We start from the raw sequence: 24688 nt of genomic DNA, 5'->3' as shown, positions 1-24688 counted from the left end.
GTTTGTATTAGAAACACACATTCAAACAGACAGAAATTAAAGAAGGAAGAGAAAACCAAGGGAATCTATGTTTGTTAAGAGTCTATTGGGGGCAGGCACTCTATTAGGCAATCACACATTATTTAGTCCTCAAATCCTATGAGGCAGATAATATTCTTGGCATTTCACAGATAATAAAACAAGATCAGTGAGGTTCCATAACTTATCCAATGCCACATGCTCAGAGGTAGGAGGGCTGGGTTTTAAGCCTAAATTTGTCTGTCACCAAAACCCATGTTCTTTCTGTCATGCCATATTGGTATACCTGATGTAGAGGTGATATCACAACACAACAACTATTAACTGCTTCTGTAAAGATTACAATCAAGAAAACCCTATGGAGCAGTTCTCCTCAGTAACACACAGGGTCACCAGGAATCAGAATCAACTTGACAGCAATTTGTTTGATATTGGGGATTAGGCTCCCCAAAATAAAAAGACATGAACAATAAGATTCAAACTGCAAGACTTACATGTTACATTTCCTAGAATATGTTTGTAGCTTCCTCTCTTATGAGGGTCACTTCCAGGTCCTGGGGCATTTGTGAACTGGCAGAATCTTGAGAAGCAGTCCATTAAGTGGGGTTCCTGAAACACTTCTGAGGCTATGCAATGTAGTAAATTACCTGGTATGGCTTTTCTAGCCATAAGTCTTTGTAAACTCCATGGTGGAATTTGCTGTGAGCAACTGAGGAGCTCCTGATTGTAAAAGTTATTCACCTGGGGTATTTCTGTTGAGAATGGCACAAAGCATTGTTCTGGGAAGTTCGCTCTCTCTCAGGTGCTTAGAATTCTGATGCTATGATTCGTTAGTTTGGTCACTCTACCAGGCTCAAAAGGAGGCCTCCTAGAGGCAGAAGACTGCTGGCTGAGAAAGACGTGCTGCTGAGAGATATGCACTCCTGAGAGACATATGCTGATGTGAAAGAGACACTGAGAGACACACGCTGCTGAGAAAAAAACACTGAGAGACATGCATTGCTGGAGACTGGCTGAGAGAGACTGTTGGCTGACAGACGGCCGGCTGAGAGAGACTGAGCATGATCCTGAACTTGAACTGTAGCCTGGTGCTTCACTAATAAACTCTGTAATCTGTGAGTTCTGTGTGGCCACTGCAGTGAATTATTGAACGCAGCAGAAAGGTGGTGAGTGCTGTGGGAGGAACAGTTGGTGTAAGGGATGGTGAAAGGGCTGGAGGGAGGCAGCATGTCTGGCCTCGCAGGAATAGGCCTTGGGCTACTTATGGTGTTTCTGTCTTCTTCTTGTGGGGCTACAGGGGGTCAAAAGATGGGGCCTTCCTGCCCCTTTGGTAGGCTATCACTTGAGGTGACTAAAAATCTCCTCTACTTCCATACCTATCATCTCAGTGATGCTCAGTACACTGTCATCAAGGGGTCAAAAGGTGTGCAAAGTCCCAAGGAAAATGTATAATTTAGAAAAGGATTTTCACTAACAAAAACGGAACAGAAAAATACTTTATGTTTTAAGCTCAATAGAAAAAAAATTTTTGTATTTACATAAGATAACCCATTAGCACTCAACTATCATATAGTTGCCTAGCAAGCTTATAAGCAATTAAGAAACTCTAAAAAGGGAAGATCACTAGATCCAGAGACCACGCAGAGAAAGAAGCCCAAGCAGGGGCAGGTGAAGGGACAGAACCTGACTCTCTCACTGGGAGGACTAAAATACCAGTTAAAAGGGATAAGACATACTTTTTGCCTATCAGATTGGTACATAATTTATAGATTGTTCATAGCCAGTTTTGGTAAGGCCAAGTGATATGGATTCTCTCACACATGGCTGGTAGGAATATAAATTAGGATAGCCTTTCTGGAAAGTAATTTGGGAGTATGTGTGAGAGTGGAGTATAAGTTTGTGAGTGAGAGTAGAGTATACCCAAGCCATGGAATTTAGTGGTTCTCAAACTTTACATGTATCAGAATTAACCAGAGAATGACTTGTGTTAAAACACAGGATGCTAGGTCCCACTGCTCGGGTTTCTAAATAAAAGGTTTGAGTTGGGGCCTGAAAATTTACATTTCTAACAAGTGTTCAGGTGATGTTAACGCTACTGGTCCAGGGCAAACACTTTGAGAACCAATGGTATAAATGATTAGGGGACTGGCTCCGATACTAATAAGCTGTGTGACCTTATACAAGTTAACCTCTTTCCTAATCAGTTTTGTTTTTCATTTGTTGAAAATAGGAACTTCATATAGCTATAGAATGAAATGAGTTAATATATGTAAAGTGCATACGGGAAGTGCTCAGTAAATGTTAGCTCAATAAATGTTATCATCTTTTAAAAGGCTTATCCCCTATGACCTGGAAATTCCATATGTAAGTATTTTTTGTACAGAAATATTTACATTAAAAAAAAAAAAATTCACTGCTGTCAGTTGGATCTGACTCATAGTGACCCTTCCTTGGGTTTCTGAGGCAATATTACTACGGAGCTCTGGTAGCATAGTGCCTAAGGCACTTGACTGCTAACCAGAAGGCTGGCGGTTCAAACCCACCAGCCACTCCTTGGAAGGAAGGTTGGGCAATCCTACTTCCATAGTGATACTGCCTCGGAAACCCAAGGAGGGGTCGCTATGAGTCGGGGCCGACTCGACGGCAAATAACAACAACACAACATTACTACGGAAGTAGATTGCCCAACCTGCCTTCCAAGGAGTAGCTGGTGGGTTTGAACTGCCAGCCATCTGGTTAGCAGTCAAAATGCCTTAGGCACTACGCCACCAGAGCTTCCAATATTTACATTACAACTTTAAAACAAAAGCCAAAACTCATGCCATGGAGTCGATTCAGACTCATAGTGACTCTTCCTTGGGTTTCTGAGGCGGCATGTCTATAGAAGTAGACTGTCCAGTCTTCCTTCCAAGGAATGGTTGGTGGGTTTGAACTGCCAGCCTTCTGGTTAGCAGTCAAATGCCTTAGGCACTACGCCACTAGAGCTCCCACATATAACTTAAATAAAGTAAATAAATGTACTGAGAAAACACAACTCAGTAAGATTGACTAAAGAAGAAAAGAAAATCTGTAGAGCCCTATATCCTTTAAAGGAATTCAATCTTATGATTAAAATATTTCTCACAAAGAAAACGCCACATCCAGAAGGTCTCACTGGTGTGTTCTACTAAATAGTTGAGGAGGACATAGTACAAATATCGCACAAAGTTTTTCAGATAACAGAGGAAAGAACATTTCCCAAATCATTTTATAAATCTAACATAACCCTCTACCAAACCTACCAAGGACATTTCAAGAAAAGAAAATTATAGACAAATATCTTTCAGGAACATAGATGCAAAAATCTTTAACAAAACATCAGCAAATCAAACCCAGCAAATTATAAAAATGTTACTATCTCATGACCAAACTCTATTTTGAAATCTTACAGTTGCTGTAACAAATCCCTACACACTTGGAGCCTTGAAATGACAAGAATTTATTCTCTTACAGTTTTGGCGGCCGGAAGTCCAAAATCAAGGTGTCAGCAGGACCTCGTTCCTCCAGTTTTCTAGGCGAGAAACTGTTTCTTACCTCTTCCACCTTCTGAGGGCTGCTGGCATTCCTTGGCTTGTGGCCACATTTCTCCAATATCTGCCTCTGTCTTCACATTGCCTTCTCCTCTGTGCTTATCTCACTTGTAGCATTCAAAGCTCGATGTAATTTACCTCATTCACAACATAAAAGAGAAAAATCATATGATTATTTTATACACTATTTAGTACATGTAGTACAAGATACTACTTTTAATGTTAAATGCATACCTATCCTATGATCCAGGAATTCCACTTCTAAGTATAAAAAAAAAAAAAAAAAAAAAACTTACTGCCATTGAGTCTATTCCAACTCATAGAGACGCCCATTGGGTTCCTGAGCCTGTGAATCTTTATAGAAGTAGATTGCCCTATTTTCCTTCCATAGAATGGCTGGTGAGTTTGAATTGCAGACCTTCTGGTTAGCAGCCAAGTGCCTTATCCACTACACCACCAGAGCTCCTTACTTCTAAATACACCCATGAGAAATAAAAACATGTCCACAACAAAACTTACATTAAAAAGTTCACAGCAGCTTTATTCATAATAGCCCCAAACTGGAACAACCCAAATGTCTGTCAACTGCTGAATGGATAAACAAATTGTGGTATATTTATAAAACAAAATACTATTCAGCAATAAAAGGAAATTACTGATAGACCCAACATGGATGACTCTTAAATACATTACACTGTGTAAATGAATCCAGACACAAAAGAGTACAAACTGTATGATTCCGTTTATGTGAAATTCTAAAAAGGCATAACTAGTATAAAAAAAACAGCTGCCAAGTGGATTCTGACAAAAGGTCAGCCCATGTGTTTCACAGAACTACATTCTATAGGGCTTCCAATGGCTTTGATCTATCAGAGGTAGATCACCAGGTCTCTGTTCTGAGGGGCATTCGGATGGAATCAAATCACCAACCTTTTGGTGAGTAGCTGAACTTGACCATTTGTGCTACCCAAGGACTCCAGAAGGGTATATGGACAAGACATCAGAACAGTGCTTGCCTATATAGGTATGTGGTGTCTTAACTGGAAAGAAGCATGAGGAAACTTTCTGGAGTGATGGGAATATTCTCTTTCTTCATTTGGATTTTGGTTACATGGATATATACATTTGTTACAGCTCTTCAAATAGTACACTTAAAATCTGCATTTTACTGTTGATAAAGTATGTCACTTAAGGAAAAAGAAAAATTCAATTATACATTTGTAATTCAAAGACAGCATCTTCACCTGAATTCAAATAATTACATAATCAAATCTGGAAAAACTTAAAAACCTATGGCCTAAGAACAATGTGGAACAAAACTGAAAATCATTTGGAGAAAAAAAAGGGGGTGGGGGGTGGGGACCAGGTTTGCTGGTCCGATAGAGCCTGGTGGAACCACTGAGACTATGGCCCCTAGCTGCCCTTCAGGTCTGGAATTGAACCCACACCTGTGGCTTCAAGCCCAACAAGACAGACATATGAGTTGAACATTTACCTGAGGTAGATACATTCCTTGGAGAGAACAATCATGGGAGAAAGAAGGGCTGCTTATACACAGGGAGACAGGTCAAGGGGCAAGAGTGCATGAAAGGATGGACACAGGGAAGAGGTAACTATCAGGAGGAAGTGGGAGGGGAGCTGTTGCATTGTGGTAACTTGTGATCAATGTCATGAGACAAAGTGTACGTGAACTGCTGTATGGAAAGTGAATTTGCTCTGTAAATTTTCACCCAAATCACAATAAAAAAAATAAAAATAAACCTATGGCCTAGAGATTTCAACTAATTTAGGTTATGGTTGTGCAACCAAAAGGGAAAACGCATTACATGATAGTGTTTTCTTGGAGGACTCAGATATTTCAAAAGGGAGTCATTCCAGGGCCTACCAACACATGAGAGAATCAATTCAAAGGACAAGACCAGAGGAAGACAAAAGTCTGAAAGGTTTCATTTGTCTTCTGAATCCTGTCTATATCTGCTGACATGTTCTCGGTGAACTGGACCTACTTAGTCCATCCACCCCAACACGAGGGAGATCTTTCTAAGATAGAGATCTGAAAGAGACACGTGTGATCTCTCCAGAGTCGTTTTCAGCCATTCCCCAGTCCCCACACTCCCCAACAAATATTCATGCACACAAACACCATTCTCAACTTCTTGTTATTCTCAAGTTTCTCTGCCTGGAATCCTTGCCCTCTGGTTCACCCTGTCAAATCATTCATTCTTTGACACTAACTGCCCCATTCCTCCATGCCCTCTTCTTCAGTCTTTATCACACTGTATGGATACCCGTGTTTAGGTTTGTCACCCCTCAACTCTAGTCAGGAAATGTCTTAAGACCTGAAATGTCTTTTACACACAGGCATCTCTAATTGCCCAGCCCAGTGCCTATTCACAGTAGGCACTTTAATATTGAATGGCCATCTTGGGGTGGGGGAACATTTACACTTGTCCTGCTAGAAGTCCGATAATTTTTAGGAAGACAAAAGAATAATCTTCAAAGACATTATACTAAATGAAATAAGTCAATCACAGAAGGACAAATACTAGTCCTCTATTGTAAAAAGCCAAGGGAAGGTTTACATATGGAAGGAAACTTTCTTTGTTGGTTACGAGGGATGGGTGGTGAGGGAAGGGATAGGTAGGTAAGAGACAAGTATTGATTTGGGTGAAGGGAAAGGCAATATACCAAAAGTGAGTGATCAATACAGTAACATTAAGAAAAATAATAAAAATATAATAATAATCTTCAAGTGTGTGTAGGTGCATGCACGAATTCAAGTATGAGGATAACCTTTGGGTAGGAGACTCTGAGGTCCTGAAACTTATCCCTATAGGTAAGAAGAAAGGGTGCAGACTTTAGTTAAGTCCGTGAAAAAGGAGATGTTGTTAGGGAAGACTGGAAACTGAAGGTGAAGGCTGTCTTATCAGGTGATCCATAAATAGGAAGAGGGAAGTCAGGGATGAAGCAGAGATGACTGATTCTGCTAGCTGCGATGTGAAGTGAGAACCTTGAGACAGCATTCAGCAGCATTTTCTGAAGAAGTCTGAGCAGCGGAGAAGAAATGTGCTGAGTAGATGCATTTAAATATTTTATTTTCATTTCTTCCCCTATTGCAGTCTCTCATTTTGATAAAATGAATAGTTTCTCATTGGTTTGTGTGTTGTTTGTTCAAGCTGGCTTTCTACTGTCCACTAGACAACCTGATGTTATGTGAGGCATTAATACACCTACCTCTAGACAGCCCAAAGAAAAATGGCTTGTAAAGAAGACCGGCAAAAATGCCTAACTGCACAATTTCTTGTTCAAGTATGATTAAAATCATTTGTTCCTTTGGATAATATCCTATTATGACTCTGCAGCCAAAAATAACAAGGAATGAATTTATTTTTAAAAAGTGATGACTATTACTGCTGGTATTTTCATTATTCATGGAATAAAATTATGTTCCGCTCTGTCCATATAACAACATGGCATATTTTAATGATCCAGGAATTCTATGCCAGGGAACAATGAGATTCTATTCACTCTCCACATTGAGCACCTGTCAGGCATCATGCCAGGTGTGGGAGCCCAGGAGTGAATAAGACCCAGGCCTTGTCCACAAGGAACTTACAGTCTGCTAGGGAGAGAGACACACGCATTGACTTTTTTTCCAGGAGTGGTAAAGGGTTTGTTCAGGCATCCACTTTCTCTTACCCAGGTGGCTGGTGAGAAAGGCAGTTGTGTTCAAAGAACAGTTTTCCAAGAGAAGACTCATCCTACAAAGAGCACAATATTGATATACAATCAGTGCCAACCAGCAAAGGAAACAGACGCGTGCAACCTCTATTTTAAACAGAAATCAGTCTGTATTTATGTGATTTAAACATTCATTTCACCCCATGATGTTTTTGACTGTCGGGAGTAACTATAGAATATTCATCAGGTAAATTATTGAAGAGACAGCAGATTACAATAGAATGTTCTTACAAAAAGAGAAACTCCCAACCCCCAACCCACACACAAAACATGACCTATTTTTTCTAAAACATTATTCTAATTTTCATTTAAAAAAAAGAGAAAAGCTTCCCTCAGGGCTGTTAGAAAACCTGTACTTTTACTTACGAGATTTTTGTTTCTGTGGACATCATAAGCATCCTGAATGAAGTAACTTGTTGCAACTCACAAGGAGTCTTTGTACTCTTTGCAAGAAAAGTGTGATCTTCAAAACTTCTAAGCACACAGATAAAATTTTGACACTAAAGACTTATTACAAGAGTTTTTCTATATTTCAAATATTCATTACAACATGAATGAATTTTGAAAACATTATGCTGAGTGAAATAAGTCAGTCATAAAAGGATAATTATTGTATGATCCCACTTATATGAAAACAGGCAAATATATGGAAAGGAAAGTTTTTGGTGGTTTACCCAGCTGAGAGAGAGGGGAAGAAGGGGCACCACTGCATGGGGGCACTGAGCTTCTGTTAAAGGTGATGGAATAATGTGGAAAACACCAGTGGTGATGGCTGTACAACATCATCAATGGAACCACCATCACTGAATTGTCCATGTAAAAACTGTTGACTTACAATCACAGAAGGACAAATATTGTATTAGTTCATTACTGTAAAAAGTCAAGGAAAGGTTTGGAGAGAAATTTTCTTTGTTGGTTACCAGGAGGAGGAGGGGAGGGGAGGGAACACTGCAAAAATAAATAATAATAATAACAATAATCAATTAATTAAAAAAACCCTTGACTTAGCAAATGTGTTATATTTTTTTTTACCACAGTAAAAAAAAAAAAAAAAATCACACAGAAACAAAGTCAGTTAAGTTTTATTACAACCAAGAATATAAAATAAATGCAATGTAATTTATTTTAGTTTTAACAGTCATTTCAAGAAGGATGTCAGGACAACTCAAAAGCGGGGAACACTTGGCTGCAGCGGGTAACTTGTCCTGCACCCCCCACAGAGTGAGCCTTCCTGGGTGCAGCGGGCTCAAGCACACACCTCACAGTGGGGGGGGGGCGAGGAGGGAGAAGCATACAGTCATTTACGTCATCATAGAAAGGGGGATGCGTGCATAAAATTCCTGAAAAAGGAGACGAGGACAGGTACACTTCACAACAGGAATCATGAGAGATACAAACTAGGGCAGTTTAGAAAGGATATACTACATAACATATATAAAAAGGACTTTAAATTGTTGTTAAAAAGGACATCATCAGTCCAGATTTTGTATAATACTTTTAGTGTCTACACAGACAAATCTTTAAAAAAATTAAATAGTATTAATTTACTAAATATTTAGGAGATAACAGTGCATTAAGGATTTTTTTTTTTTTTTTAAATATAATACATACATATCACTCCTTTGCAGTGATAGCATAGAAGAGTAAGTATGGCCTTAGGTACAACATATTTTTTAAAAATCCTAGAACAATGAACTTTGCTTTACAATATTTGTGATAGTTCTTGAAGATTATGGGGACCTATACTGTTATGTTTTATACAAAATATCACTTGTTCTTGAGTCCTTCAAGCCTCCTTTAATCTAACTGCCATTTCACTGTGTTCTCCATTCCCTAGGAAGATAGCATCACAGAGTTTAAGGTTTACAATTTTCAGAGAATTCTTCCTTCATTGTATAGTTTCTACTACATAAAGGTGTTCAAAGCAGATCAAGCAATAATCTTATTCTTCAACTATTTTTTCTTTCTCCGTTACCTTTAGCAGAGAAAAGAGCATCATTTTAGAGGCATACAATTAATTAGCAGTTGCTTTTCCACAAAAGAGGCAGTGAACATGTAGTAAAAGTCATCCCTTCCATTCTTAAGAGTACATTAATATGTTGTAAGAGCAAAAGAGTAGTGCTAAAGGCCAACATTCTAAGCACTAAAGTTTCAAAACCAAACACATATAAAAATATACGTGTCCTTGGTTTCTGCATGTTACTGCATGTTCTACTCCATCCCAAGGATTGTTTCAGCCTCACAGTACCAGCCCTGCTGCCAAGACTACCTCAGCCTTAAGCTGATCTGTCTCAAAACTCTAGAATTCTTTTTCCAAACACACCTCTCACCAGAAAGCTAACTCTAAAATTGAGTTGTAATATGGAGAGCAGAAAACCTTCACTTGGATTCAATCCTTCCTTTCAATGGTCTTCTCTGGTTTGAGTGTTCCCCCAAGCTGAGATGTGTTCGTCCATTGAAGAGTGGTCCTATGTCCTCAGGGAACACGACTGCATCTAGTGAATTTTCAAAGAGGAACAGGGTCATTTTGGGACCACAACGGTAAACTTTAATCTCAAGGCTTCACAGGTCTCCTCGGAGGTCCAACAATTTTAGGGCCCTTATGGGTGTTAAAGGCTTTATCCTCCTTTATAGGGAAAGTGTACCAAAATTATCTCAGAGTAATGGGCACCAGTGGGCATTACCAACCCTGAGGCAAAAACAAGAGGAAGAAGGGCCACTCTCAGCCCAGTGACCAGAGACCCATTTGTCGGTCATGGAGATTTCTGACTTCAGCCTGGAAAATACTGTGTACTCAGAGGGAGTAATGAAATCCCCCTACAGCTTGTACGTCAATTCTGCCAGCAAAATTCACTATAAAGAAAGCAGGGTAGTCTTGTGAATGTATAAGCACACATCACAAGAACTCTCAAAGCTGCTTACAAAAGTATTAAAAACAGGCATGAATTTTAATTTATACACACACTTGGGTTTGTCTTCTTTTATAAAATGCAGTCTCCCCTTGAGGACAGAAACGGAGCTTCTATTTTCATTTCCGGCAACACTCAGTAGAGTGTGTTCTGCCTACAAGCATCACCCAACTGCTATTGAAAGGCTGCTGTGAATATTTCAGATTTACACTACTGCCTTTTGTGATATTTAATCTCTGACATCCTTTAATGTGGACTGATCTAGAACGATGCTCTCCATAGCACTGTTTACCACAGAGCAGAATTCGGAATAATGACTCCATCTGAACAGGGTTAGAAGTAAACACAAGAACGTTCATATCATAAGATGATTTCACAGACAAGCCAATCTCACTGCACAGATATCCCAGGGGAGCTTGATTTATTGTCGTGGAACTGACCATAAGCTCCTCAAGGTCTGGAAGTATGTCTTGGCCTCCCATTGTGTCCTCCACCAGCCTGGCGCTGGGCATATGGAGAGAGTGCAGAGAGCATCTGCTGATAAACTGCTCTTGACAGTGAGGCTTCAGGGCACAGGGTCGGACTTTATACAGGCAGCTGCATGACACAGAGGGCTACTGATTTCTTCTTTTAAAACACAGAAGGGATAAACTACCATGGAGACAATCAGAAATTCCTTCCAAGGGAACACAGCAATTGTTTCATCTTCAGTCTTGATGAGTGCCACTATAATACAGTCTTTATTATCAAGAAACATTATGCTGAGATCAGTAAGGTCCTTGCTGGCTACAGTATCACATCAATAGTGCAAAATGTATACTGGCTTCTGTCTGAAATCTTATTTTACTTGTGTATGGACCCAGAGTATCATAACCAGGTAGATAAGTTCACAAAGAAGAGTAAAAAAGATGCATATAATTTGCATATACAACATCAGCTATTTCTTCTAAGTTCAAGGAAAAAAAAAAAAAAAACGTTTAAAACAAGGCTGGTGGTGCTCGTAGCATTCAGAGGAACACAAATTTCTTGGCTGTTACATTACAATGGGAGCTCTAAATCTTTACATCACTTTCTGACTCTGGGGAGAAAGGCTCCCTAAACTGGCTAAGAACTAACTCAGCCTCTAATTCATAGATAATGGATATGCAAATATTCACCTTATCTAGTATAATCTTATACTACCTGCCCATAGTTTTTAGGCACAATTATTAATTTTTCTCCTAGGGGCAAAAGAAAGCATTCAGTGCAATGAAAAGATTCTTGATAGAATTTAGTTTCAGTAACAACAGCAAACTTATGCATACATAATACAAACTTTAAACATGGATAAAACCTAACTTTTTTAGCATGCTTTAAAAATAGTCACTCTATGTCTAATGCAAAAATGAATGGATAACACTACCCCTCTCTTAAAAGCAGATTAATTTGCAGGCTTCTATTTGAGTACTCTTGATTATTTAATAAAGTTACTCAAGCTGACCCAGAGGTGAAGAAACCGACAGTTCTTTAGAGAAGCCAACTTTATGTACAATACACACGAAAAGCTTTTCCTTCAAAGGGAAGTAATACATCCTTTAACCAACATTACTCCTTCTTAAAGATATCCTAGTGCAGTTAATATTCTCTTGCAGTTTTCTGGTGGTGAAGGTCACCAGAAGACTGTACTTCATCAAAGCTCTTGAAACCTTTTTTAAGGTAGACTCAGCTATATGAAGGTTAAAAATTATATCTCTTAATTACTGAATACATTTCAGAATAAGATGATGATTCTTGGAACTAAGTTCCATATGAGTGATTATATAAAAATTACAACAGACTTCAGTTCTTCATGGCATCAAGCATAGTAACCGCAAAGATCTAGGCTGTTTTTGGTTGGAGGTTCCCTCCTATCCTACCTCTTGTCTTTTTATTAGCTCTTCCCTGAAACTAGAGAAATAAAAATACAATACTAAAGTACTTTGGGACAGTAACAGTTTAAGACTTCCATGAGCAAAACAGTTATATCCTGTGAAAATAACGCAGTGCTTTCAAAGGTGCATTTTCACCTGTGTTGCTAAAACAGTTCATGTAGTATAAAACTATACACCACTTGAGTCCTGTTCCTAAAACATTAAAACCCTATTAAAAGAGCTTCGAAAAGATCAATCATACTGATTGCTACAGCATGAGAAAGGTGCACCAGGAAATCCTTCAAAAAAATGCTGAAGGTTACAGAAGTTAAGTGCTGGGATTAGATCAGATGCTTTATCAGAGATCACAATGGAACACATGCAGCGGAAGGGTGTCGGGAAACTTCACGAGAATCTTCTTCAAGTCATAAAGAAGAGGTGTAAGACCTGCAAAATGCTCAGTATAGAAAGTTCCCCTCCTAAATGAGTTTTAAACTGGCATCATAGTTGACGTTTTTGGTTCTTTTCAACGCAGACACTGTATTGCTGAGCCTGTGTGCTCCGCGGCTGGTCCAGCCGAGTGGAGCGGGGCTGCGCTGCTCAGTACCGGTGTGCCTGGTGAGATGGGTGGTACTGGGTGCTCTGCTGAGCCGAGGAGGAGTAGCCTAGTGTGTTCTGGGACTGAGAAGATCCCTGAACGCTGCTTTGGTAATTCAGGCGTGAAGTGGAGTGCTAGGAAAAGGAAAGAGGAAAAGGCAATTATTGATGGAAGAAGAAAACAGCTCAAAGTGTAAATCACAATCAACAGCTGCTAGGGAGTAGACTCACAGCAACTCCACATGGGTCCTAGTAGAGTTGTTTTCAATGGCTGATTTTTTGGAAGTAGATTACCTGGCCTTTCTTCCAAGGTGCCTCTGAGGGGACATGAACTTCCAACCTTTAGTTAGCAGTTAAGTACATTAACGGTTTATACCACCCCAGGGACTCTGTTAGTCACACCAGGCCAGAGAACTGAGCCATCCTCCTCATGAGGCTCCTGGTTTAGATCCATGGAAGCTGACTTAGCATCACAGCCTATAACCACATGTTCTGACAGGGACCACACTTGGCTGGATTTCTTTGGGAGATAAGCTATACTGGCAAAGAAAGGCAGAGGGAAAACTTAGGCTGACTCACTGCTAATTCTGACTAATTCGGGGTTGCAGTTTAGCCCTTTGCATAACAGATTTGCAAACAGAAAAATCAATTTGGCACACTGACTCAATGGTGTTTTTATGTATATAGACATGCTGTTAATGTTCTCATTATAAATGACACAAAGCTGTCATAAATCATTTTTAGAGGGGGAATTTTCAGAGGTAGGGGCACCGTGGCAGCAGCAGGACCACCTACAAGACAAGGCAAGGCAAGGTGGGGCAGGTGGAGCAGTGTTAAGTGGGTCTTACAAGCTTCAAGTAATATTCAGAATAAAACAATTTTCACAGATGACTGGTCTCAAGAGATGACAGAGACAAATGCATTTTAATTCAATATACTGATATTTAATATTAATGCAACTAGCATTACTTCAAATGAAACACTCATCTTCATAGTACCTACGCTAAATATGAAAAAAAAAAAAAAAGTAAAAGGAGCTCTAGTGGCGCAGTGCCTAAGGCATCTGACTGCTCACCAGAAGGGTGGTGGTTCAAACTGCCAGCTGCTCCGTGGAAGAAAGATGGGGCAGTCTTCTTCCGAAAAGATTTACCACCTTGGAAATCCTATAGGGGTCACTATGAGTCAGAACTGACTCCATGGCAGTGGAAAAATAAAGAAGAAAAAAAGAAAACATGTAAAAGGAAAATTCATATATGGAATAAGGCATGGTTTCTGGTTAAATTTAAGCATAGCTGGAGCTTGTGTCTTTGGTGATTCTCAGAAGGTTCATTTTTTTTCCGGTGAGTAAAGTAGAAGAGAATGGAAATAAAGTTATTATAAGGGTTAAAAATGTAAACGCCTTTGAGGTGGAACTGGGGGGTTTAAGGAAGGGATGAATCAGTAAAAGCTGCCAAAGTGGACTTGCAACATCTGGTCCAAGACAAATAGTGCAATAAAGTAGCCCTCAGTGACAAAATCCTGCCAAGTTGAGTTGGTGGAAGGCGGCTTTCAAAAACCCACATTTTAACTATGATTTATTCTGTCATTTGTACTTTGAAGACATTAGTCCAATTTTGCTGGTAAACTAAAATGCAGACATGTAAGAACCTAATATGTTGTAGTGTATCTCTTTTAATACGATATTTTTTCTTTTCTTAAAATATTGTGATTTTGATGAATGTTTACAGAGCAAATTCATTTCTCATACAGTTCATATACATTGTTTCATGACATTGACTGAAATTCCCCACAATGTAGCAGCTCTCTTCCCACTTGCTCCCTGTAGTTACCCTTCCCTGTGACCTTCTTTCCTACGTATTCCTGCCCCCCCCCCCAACTATCTCCCTGTGCAAACACTGTCCTTCTGTTCTCCCCCAATTGATGGCTCTAGGGAGTGTATCAGGAGCTCTGGTAGCATAGTGCCTAAGGCACCTGACTGCTAACCAGAGGCTGGTGGTTCAAACCCACCAGCCACTCCTCGGAAAGGCTGGGCAATCTACTTCTGTAGTGATACTGCCTCAGAAACCCAAGGAGGGGTTGCTATGAGTCAGGTCCGATTCAATGGCAAATAACAACAACAACAGGAGTGTATCTACCTGATGTAAATGTTCACCCCATATGCCTGTCTACTGTTTGGCTGGCAGCCACAGGAGTGAGTTCAGTTCCAGACCTGAAGGGTAACTAGGGGCCATAGTCTTGGGAGTCTCACCAGGCTCTATCAGACCAGCAACCTGGTCTTCTTTTTGGTATGATTTTGAGTTTTGTTCCACATGGTTCTCCCACTCTATCCAGGATTTCCTGAACTTATGCCTTTCTGAGTGGTTTACAGCAGTAGCCGGGCACCATCTAGTTCTTCCGGCGTCACGGTCATTTAGGCTGAGGATCCCATGGTCTAATTGTTTCCATGCGTCCTTGGTTTTCTTCATCCTTCTTTGCTCTAGACAAGAAGAGACCCATTGTTGCATCTAGTGGCCATTTGCAAGATTTTAAGACCCTAAAGTAAGATGCAGAACAATGTTTTTGTGTAGTATATTATGTCAACTGAGCTTGATGTCCCCTATGACCATGGTCTTGAGGCCACAGGTCCAACTACTCGTTCCCTCAGGGTGGTTGGCTGTGGCCAATAAGCTATCGTAACTTTTCCCCTTGTTAGCTCTATTATATATTGGGACATTCGTACAGCACATACAAGTATGTATGAACAAACACCGTCTGCCAATTTTATAGATGGTCATGGTCTATTCCCTTTTGCCTAGACATACCTGATCATTCAGCCTGTCTACCCACCTATTTATCCATAGATTAATGTCTATTGTTACTGACAATGCAGTATTGTATATGTAAAAGGGTTTATCTTTGTTGTCTGTACCTGTTATGTACCTCTCTGCGTCTTCCTCTTCCTCAGTGCCACCATGTATGATAAGATTTTTAAAATGCCATGTCCCATTTTAAAACTACTACTTATATTTGCTTATAATTCATTGAGGAACTTTGGTGGTATAGTGGTTAAAGCATTCAGCTGCTAACCAAAATGTCAGAGGTTCAAACCCACAAGCTGCTCCATGGGAGGAAGATGTGGCAGTCTGCTTCCACAAACATTTACAGCCTTGGGAGTCCTATGGGACAGTTCTTCTCTGTCCTATAGAGTTACTATGAATTGGAATTGGCTCCTTGCAGTGGGTTTAGTTTTTGGTTTGGTATAATTCATTGATGAAGCACTAATGGAACTCATTGAAAAAGATGACCGTGGTTCTCCCTTAATAGAAAAGTTAAGTTTGGCCTTGAGTAAATTGAGATAAAAGCAATTCAGGGAGAACCAGATATAAGAAAATAAAATATTACATTAACCTTTCTTGGAGTTTATAAAAGATGGCTATTAATTTCTTATTTAAAAGGGTTTATGATGAAACTTAAATCCAGAGGCAAAGATGCTTTATTCCTGAAAAGGCCTAAAACAAAAATGTGAGGAAACAATAGTAAGGTTAGTGTCCGATAATCGTTAGGCTGTGATTACTTTAACAGAGGACACTCAGCAAACAATAGGTCTTCCACATGAGAAACCATTTTCACTCTCCCAGAATCCAGATTTCTGGGTCCACAGATTTGGGTGACCCATCCAGGCGACTTGCCCTAAGGAATCCTTTTTAATCTTGAGTCTTCAAGAAAACTGATTTTCCTGGAGTCATCTTTGGGTCAAACAATAGCCTAGTAAGCAGTTTAGAAGAGACTATTTTGCCTTAGGCATTGGTAATGTTTCAAATAATTACTTCAATTATCTATGTGCAGTGGGTTTCCAGAGCAGAAACTCCAGGGTCTGCCTGGAAGCTGTCTTTTAGGATATACAGCACATCCTTAGTCCTCAATAACTGTGTTTTTACAACTTACTGATCCTGAAACTTTGCTTGTGCTGCATCTCCTAAGCAACCAAGATGAAAGGAATTTACAATGACCTTCAGGGACTACCCTGCCCCACCCCACCTATATAACCTGTTTTTACTAGTCCTTCTTTGGAATACCTTACTGATATTTGAGTTTGATATTGCTTTCCACTAGTATCTACTCACAATATATCATTACACTAATTTCTGGTGTTCCTTTATGTGTTTAGGTTTTTAACACATATCAGACAAAAAACAAACAGATTGATAATACAAGAGTTGTAAACCACGTGCAATAAGATTTTCCCCATCCCACCCCATGCTAGCTTCCCCAATTTGTTGAAGAGAAAAATTAATAACAGACATCTTACTTTGATTTTAAGATTTTACTTATCCACAAAACCAAACATTAACCTAAAAATCCCGGCTCAAAGAAAAAAACAAATCAATTCGGTTTCTGCCAGAAAACCTACTGCCACTGAGTAGGTTCTGACTCATAGTGACCCTATAGGAGTTTCCCAGGCTGTATACATCTTTACAGAAGCAGGCTGTCTCATTTTACTCTGTGGAAGAGCTGGTGGGTTTAAACTGCTCACCTTCTGATTAGCAGCTGAATACCTTAACCACTATACAACCAGTTCCTTGGTTTCTGCCAGAAACTGCTCTAAAGCAATGTAAAATTGTATTTTCCAGCTGGAAAAGTTCAGTTACAACAAAAGCCATTACCTCCTGATTTAATGAAAAAAGATTCTAGACTTTCCTAATTTAAATCTCAAAAAGGTATGGCTATAGATGGGTGGAGGTCCAGAGGTTACCTTGTGGGGTTATCAGTGTATCTCAGTAGGAGGAGGAAGGCAGGGTTCAATCAATCATGTTTATGGGTGATCTTCTATTCTCTCTTCTCTTCCCTTTATAAATCTCACTGTAATGAGTCTACTTAGCATCATTTGTTTTTTGGGAATCAAAATGGTCTCCCTATGTACAGAATAACTGTTCAGAATAAAACTTTTGTTTCAATATCTTTGAGTTTTGATTATTTTTAACGAACTTAAAGCCAGTTGCCTTTTAGTCAACTCTAACTTATGGAGACCCACAGAGAACGGTGCTCCACAGGGTTTCCCGTGGCTGATTTTTGGGAAGCAGGTGTCCAGCACGTTCTTCCAAGGCACCTCTTAGTAGACTGAGACCTCCAATCTTTTGTTCAAGCAGCAGACCACCGCCCAGGGACTTCCTCTCCAACTAAGCAGCTGATGTATCTATCCATTTTGTAGACACCCTCTACCCAAAAAATCCAAACCCACTGCCACTGAGTCGATTCTGACTTACAGCAATCCTATAGGTCAGGGTAGAACTGTCCCCATAGGACTTCCAAGGCTGTAAATCTTTACAGACACCAACTGCCTCATCTCTCCCGTGGAGCAGATGGTGGGTTCAAGCCACTGACTTGGTTAGCAGCCGAATGCTTTAACAACTCCATCACCAAAGCTCCTTAGATACATTCTAAGATTTATTTTTAAGCAGGGAGCATAGTAAGGACAAAGAGAAGCATTTTGAAAAGCTGAGTTTGAAAGAACAGAGGAGAAATGTAGTATTTAAGAAATCCGTCCACAACAGAATATAATCAGGCTAAGATGCTGCAATTAGAGACACAAAGACAAGTGAGTATGTAGTAAAAACTAGTTGCTCATATAATAGTAATAAAATGAGCGTTAAAGCTTAGGGAAGAACTGAATTTATAACAAAATTCAAACAGAATCATGACTATGCCCCACATAGCAAGCTGCTTAGAGTGGCTCAAAGTAGAAGCCTTTGTTAACTGGAGCCAAATAAAGTTCTACATACTGTTCTGCTTGCAGGGAACCACGAAGGAGAAGTTTTTAGGGTGATCATGTGGTGCAAATGGTTAGGTGAAAGGCTGGTGGTCTGAACCCACCACCCAGGGGCCCTGCGAAAGACAGGCCTTGTGATCGTCTCCCAAAAGGTCACCGTCTTGAAAGCCATAAGGAGAAGCCCAACTGCATACGTGGGTCACCAGTGGGTCACATGCCTTGGAATCGCCCAGAAGGTCAGGAGTAAGGACCACAAGAAAACAGATCAGTCTGCTGAGACAGCAAAAACACAAAGGCAGAGCAGGCAGCTACTTGCCTTGTCTTTCTTGTTACTGTTTTCCTCTATTCCAATGACTTATCAGTGAGTTTATGGTTCCCTGGGCCAAGGTTTTATTTTCTATTATCTCTGTCCTAAGTGCTCTGGTCCATCCTGAGGGATTATGGTTCTAAATCTCTCTTTCTTTTTTTTTTTTAAAAACCTTTCATTTAAGTTTCTCTTGTTGCCTGGTCTTTTCTTAGTTTGTTACTACCTTGAAAACTTTCTTTTACAAGATTCCCTAATGTTTTCACAATGAGTATTTTTACCTCTCAAATAGCAATTCCTCAATTAGGAGTATAATTATAGTTTTATTTGATCTTAATAACAAAAGTATTTTTTGTTATTTTGGTCTCAAGATTGTATCTAATGAGAAATTGTATACCTGAAAAATACTGAATTGACAAATGTTGTGATGAATATGTTTAGCACAACAAACAAATCTTAAGTCATTTCTGAGAAGTTCCAGACTCCATCCCCTTCTCTTCTACGTTTATGTGGCTACTTACTGATTATTTCTACCCAGTGAAAGCAAATCTTTCATGTAGTTTGTTTTGTCCAAAGTAAAGAGATACTCCTCTCCCCCTTTTCAATTGTCTCCCCACTTCCAGCCTCCTCAGGGTGTCAGGGATGAACAAGCCAGGAAACCAAATATCTCACAATTATGTAAAGTATGATTTTTTGTAAAGAATCTTTATTTTCATATAATACCCTGGAGACAGGATATGCTTTGCATGATCAAACTTTAGGGCTATCGAGTTTATTAATCTGCTCCCTAGTTCAGAAAAGTACACAATTCTGGGGAGTACCTGATAATCTGGCGGCATAACAGGCCCGCCTGAGCTTGCCCCGGAAGGCCCGAGCCGCGGTTTCTTGTTGGGAGGCACCTGGTTGAGGCCGGCGTCCTGGCTGTGCTGCAGCCCTGCTCCGGCGCCCCCAGCCCCAGCCCCGGTGCCCCCCGCAGTCCCGTTGGTCTGGGTGCTGTTCTGCTGCTGTGCTGGTGCCTGCGGAGGGGCTGCTGCCTGCTGCGGTGGGCCGGTGGGCTGCTGATGCTGGTTCTGCTGCTGTGGCTGATTCTTTGAAGGAAGAAAAAAGAAAAGCAAGCTTGGTATGAAACAAAATTTACAGTACGTTTCTCTCATCAGTTGATTTGCACATGTGATTGCTGACCAACGTAGGGGGCAACTTACGTCACACACTAAAGTGACTGGAACTGACTGGTTTATGAAAGTGCCAGGGAATAAAGTGTCCCCAGAGATCAAAGTACCAAACCCTGAACAGGACTCAGTCTGAAGTGCACTTAGATTGCACAGTAACCCTCCAAGTTAGTCATGGATATTCCGCTGAAGGTCGGAAGGTACACAGGAAATGGCTTCCACTCACTGAGACAACCATGTAAGTCTTTCAATACTAACTTTGGGAAAGTAGAAGGGTTTGGGAAGCAGGCCAATGCGCCAGGTAGGATAAAAGAGCACAGTAATGCTTTGAAAAGCCACTCTACAGAAAGTGATGTGAAGGGCACTGAACAAACAAAAAGGGCAAGAATTAGGAATTAAGGTCAAGAACTGGCAGTAAAACAAACTAGAAGTTCACCAGGAAGAACACATCTGCAAACTTACTAGATTTCAAATTTCGGGTGCATCTACAATCCCAAAACTTCCAGAGAAACAAAAATAAATACATGCTTATTAAACCAAAGGCAGTTACATATCTAAGTATTAAGTTATACTTCCTTAGGATTTCTTTTTTGCCTGCCTTACTCTCTGGAGGTGCAAAGTGCATCACGCAGTTTCTACCTTGTCGCCTTTCTCTTCCGGTTCATCTTCATTAAGGAATTCTCGTTTGGGGTACGGAATCTGGCAGCCAGCAAATACACTAGAAATTATTTAGAAAAAAAAGGCATAGGTATCATGGCATGACTTAAAATTCACAGTCGGGAACCGTGTTGATTTTAAATTCCCCCCATCTCCTTTTTTGTCTTTTTCTTTGTTGCTTAACAGATCTGTTTATGCACTCCTACTTCTTATCTTTGGCTAGTATTTGCTGGGTTCCTCCCAACATAATTTAAGCAGTAAGAAAAGAACAATTCGTTTTCTGAAGTTTTACATTAATTGTCACTTTCATTAACAAATCTTAGCTGCTTTAGTTGGGTGGCATACGCAATGCACAAGATTTTCCAAATTAATTTCATCAGCAACAAAAATAACTGTATTTGTATTTGCTTCAACAATGAAAATGTATTTTTCCCCTCAAGAAAAGCTGCAGCTCTATTAAATCCAAGTACAAATCATATATTTGGATGTCATAAGGATGAAGAAATAGAGGTGCTTTGTGGCTCGATGGACAGACACATTATGGAAGACAATATTTCAGATGATCAGCTCCCTACTGCTTTGGTTTCCTCTCTGATCTGACCGACTGACCTTTTCATAAAGTCCCATCTGTACTCGGCTGTAGTTTTCATCTCTAAAACCAATTAACAGTCATCCCTAAAACAGCTGTTTCGATGCACACTTCTTCTCTTTGGTTTTCCTTGTTTATAAATACAGGACCTTTCTCTTTAGCAATTTATCTCTGAGTATTAATGAAGAAAGTAATACTTTAGCAACAAGTACTTCTCTTGCTTTCAGCTGCCATGTGACACCTTCAACCCGGAGCAAAAGACACAAAGTAGGATACATACTCCAATGTCGGCAGGGGGTCCTCCTGAAAATAGGGGTCCTGCAGAGCCTGCTCGGAGGTAATTCTCTTGGTTGGATCCATAGTAAGGAGTTTCTGAAGCTAGAATAACACGCAAGAAATTGAGAGCATGTGAAAGTGTTGTTTACAAGTCAACATTTTAACTTTTATATTAATGGCTAACTGGCATAACGTTGAATATTATTTTGTATAGCTCACTGCGTGACTGTTATGCTATACACATTTATGTGCAATTAGCATAAATCTTCAGCATTAAAGCCCTTTTAAAATTTAATTGATTTCCTACTGATATATCATAGGGAAGAAAATCAAACTAGAACTTAAGGCGGAACGTCTCAACAGAAAAATATTTAATTTTGCTCCCAACTCATCAAACCCATTGCCATCAAGCCAATTACGACTCACAGCAACCACATAGGACTGAGAAGAACTGCCCCATAGGGTTTCCAAGGCTGTAAATCTTTAAGGAAGCAGATAGCCACAACTTTCTCCTGTGGAACAGCTAGTACGTTAGAACTACCAACCTTACAGGTAGTGCCCAAATGCTTAACCACTATGCTATTAACCAAAAACCAAAATCAAACTCACTGCCATCGACTTGGATCCGACTCATAGTGACCCCTCCTTGAGTTTCCGAGGCAGAATCACTATGGAAGTAGATTGCCCAACCTTCCTTCTGAGGAGTGGCTGCTGGGTTTGAACCATCAGCCTTCTGGTTAGCAGTCAAATGCCTTAGGTACTAAGCCACCAGAGCTCCCACTACATCACTAGAGCTTCTTAATTTTGCCCCAGCACCCACGTAGTGCCTAAGGTACTTGACTGCTAACCAGAAGGCTGGCAGTTCAAACCTACCAGCCACTCCTTGGAAGGAAGATCGGGCAATCTGCTTCTGTAGTGATATCGCCTAGGAAACCCAAAGAGGGGTCACTATGAGTTGGATCTGACTCTACGGCAGTGAGTTTGGTTTGGTTTCTAGCACCCACCAATGCCTTTTCTTTCTAAGAGGAGATAAATGGGATGAGGTACCAGCTGTGCTCAGAATAAGACTTCACAGTCTTAGAGAGATGTACCTACCAAGAGGAATACTTTGCTGTCAGGCTTGACTTTATGCTTCTCCATGTACTTTATGAGGCTACTGTTGGCATACCTGCAGGAACATGGACAATCATACATCATTGGGAACACTCACACAACTGTATATTTTTAAACGAAAAGCTCCAAGATGGTTTTCCTAACTGTCGTGTGTGTTTAAGATGTTGTTTCACATAATTAGAAAGAAACACTTTACCAAGTGTTGGCAAATGTGTGAAGAAATAAGAATTGTTGTACATGATGCATGTAAAAATTTACATCGGAAAATAATTTTACATTAACCAATAGAGTTGAAAATGTGTACATTCTGCGACCCAGCAACTCCATTCCCAGCTATATACTCAAAGACATACTTTTGCACATGTACATCAGCATAATGAATAAGAATGTTCTTAGCATATTTCTGTAATTGTAAAAGGCTGTAAACAACCCAAATGTCCAACAACTGAAGAATGGGTAATACACTGCTATATACTCAAAGTAGAATGGAATGTTATACAATAGTGAAGATAAAAAAAAAAAAAAAAAAAATGGGTAATACACTGCTATATACTCAAAGTAGAATGGAATGTTATACAATAGTGAAGATAAAAAAAAAAAAAAAAACAGCTGTATACATAAAGTTCAAAGGAGAAAAAAGCAAGTTGCAGAAGAAAACACAGTATGATACCATTTTTGTAAAGTTCAAAGAAATTTTTAAACAGAACAATCATTAATTTAGAGAGATATATAGGAGTAAAAATAAAAATGAGGAATAATAAATAATTCAGAATAATAGCTATTCTTTGGGAGGGGTATGACCAGGGCGGAAGGACACACAGGTATCTCAGTGATTTTATTGTTATTTGTTATCCTCAAGTTGATTCCAACTCCTGGTGACCCCATGTGTGCAGAGTAGAACTGCCCCACAGAGTTTTCACATCCATGACCTTTCGGAAGCAGGTTGTCGAGCTTCAGTTCTGAGGTGCCTCTGGATGGATGTGAACCACCAACCCCTCAGTTAATAATCCACTTAACCATTTACACACCCTGGGACCCCCTCAGCAATCTTTGTAATGTTCTATTTCTTAGGTTGAGGTGTGAATAGATGTATATTCATTTTATTATGCTAAATATAATATACATCTTACGTTCTCATATATATTCTTTACTATGTATGAAATATTTCCAACTAAAAAGGTTAAAAAATAAGTAAGTTCATATTAGAAAATTTAGAGAACATAAAGACAATTATAATCACTCAATAATCAAATCATCCATTTATAAATAACCAAAAGCCAAAATTCTTGTGTTTCTTCTAGTTATACACGTATATGATACACAAAACAGAGTGATTTTTTTGTTCCTTTATACAAAATTGAGATTATATAAATTATTTTATATTTTTTTAAACTCAGTATTGTTTCATAAACATTTTCCCTTGTCATATATTCTTTAAACTTATGATTTTTAGTGATTTTATATTCCTATTGTTAATCTATGCAAGCCTTAGATTCTCTATCTGAAAGGGGGAATTATAATTACCTCATAGAACTGTTATGAGGATCATGAGAAAATGTAAGTGTAGGGCTGAGCAGCAAGCCTGGCACACAGTAAGTACTCAGTCATCTGTGGCTGCTCTGAGTACTTCCACAGGATACAATCCTGGAATTTACAGGTCAAGGGCGTGCACAGTTTAAAGCCTTTTTAATGTTCTAGAACCTTGGCATACAGACCTGGTCCTCAGCAGCAGAAGCACCACCTGAGAGCCTGTTAGAAATGTAAATTCTCAGGCCCCACACAGATTTGAATCTGAATTTGTGTTTTAACAAGGTCCCCATGTAATCTGGGAGCTCTGGTGGCATAGTGCCTAAGGTATGTGACTGCTAACCAGAAGGCTGGTAGTTCAAACCCACCAGCCACTCCCAGGAAGGAAGACTGAACAATCTACTTCCATAGAGATTTTAAAAAAAGAAAAAACCTAACTCACTGCTGTCGAGAGGGATCCGACTCATAGTGACTCCTCTTTGGGTTTCTGAGGCAGTAGCACCACTGAAGTAGATTGCCCAACCTTCCTTCCAAGGAATGGCTGGTGGATTTGAACCACCAGCCTTCTGGTTAGCAGTCAAATG

At 39.7% G+C, this 24688-nt stretch overlaps 1 protein-coding gene across 1 annotated transcript in view; it reads right to left on the bottom strand.

Annotated features, from left to right (window-relative positions):
* Positions 1-12726: 12726 nt before the first annotated feature.
* Positions 12727-24688, bottom strand: part of CDK19 (cyclin dependent kinase 19) — a 219052-nt gene continuing 207090 nt past the window's right edge. Inside the window, 5 exon segments of the mRNA XM_042780937.1 lie at positions 12727-12858; positions 19595-19861; positions 20582-20660; positions 21469-21566; positions 22560-22632. Coding sequence (XP_042636871.1) covers positions 12727-12858; positions 19595-19861; positions 20582-20660; positions 21469-21566; positions 22560-22632 — 649 coding nt within the window.

Source organism: Orycteropus afer, unplaced genomic scaffold, assembly GCF_000298275.1.
Source record: "Orycteropus afer afer isolate SDZICR_OR568_19922 unplaced genomic scaffold, OryAfe1.0 scaffold00072, whole genome shotgun sequence".
Taxonomy (NCBI): domain Eukaryota; kingdom Metazoa; phylum Chordata; class Mammalia; order Tubulidentata; family Orycteropodidae; genus Orycteropus; species Orycteropus afer.
The sequence above is the reverse complement of the archived record's forward strand: the minus strand, read 5'-3'. Positions and strand labels throughout refer to the sequence as shown.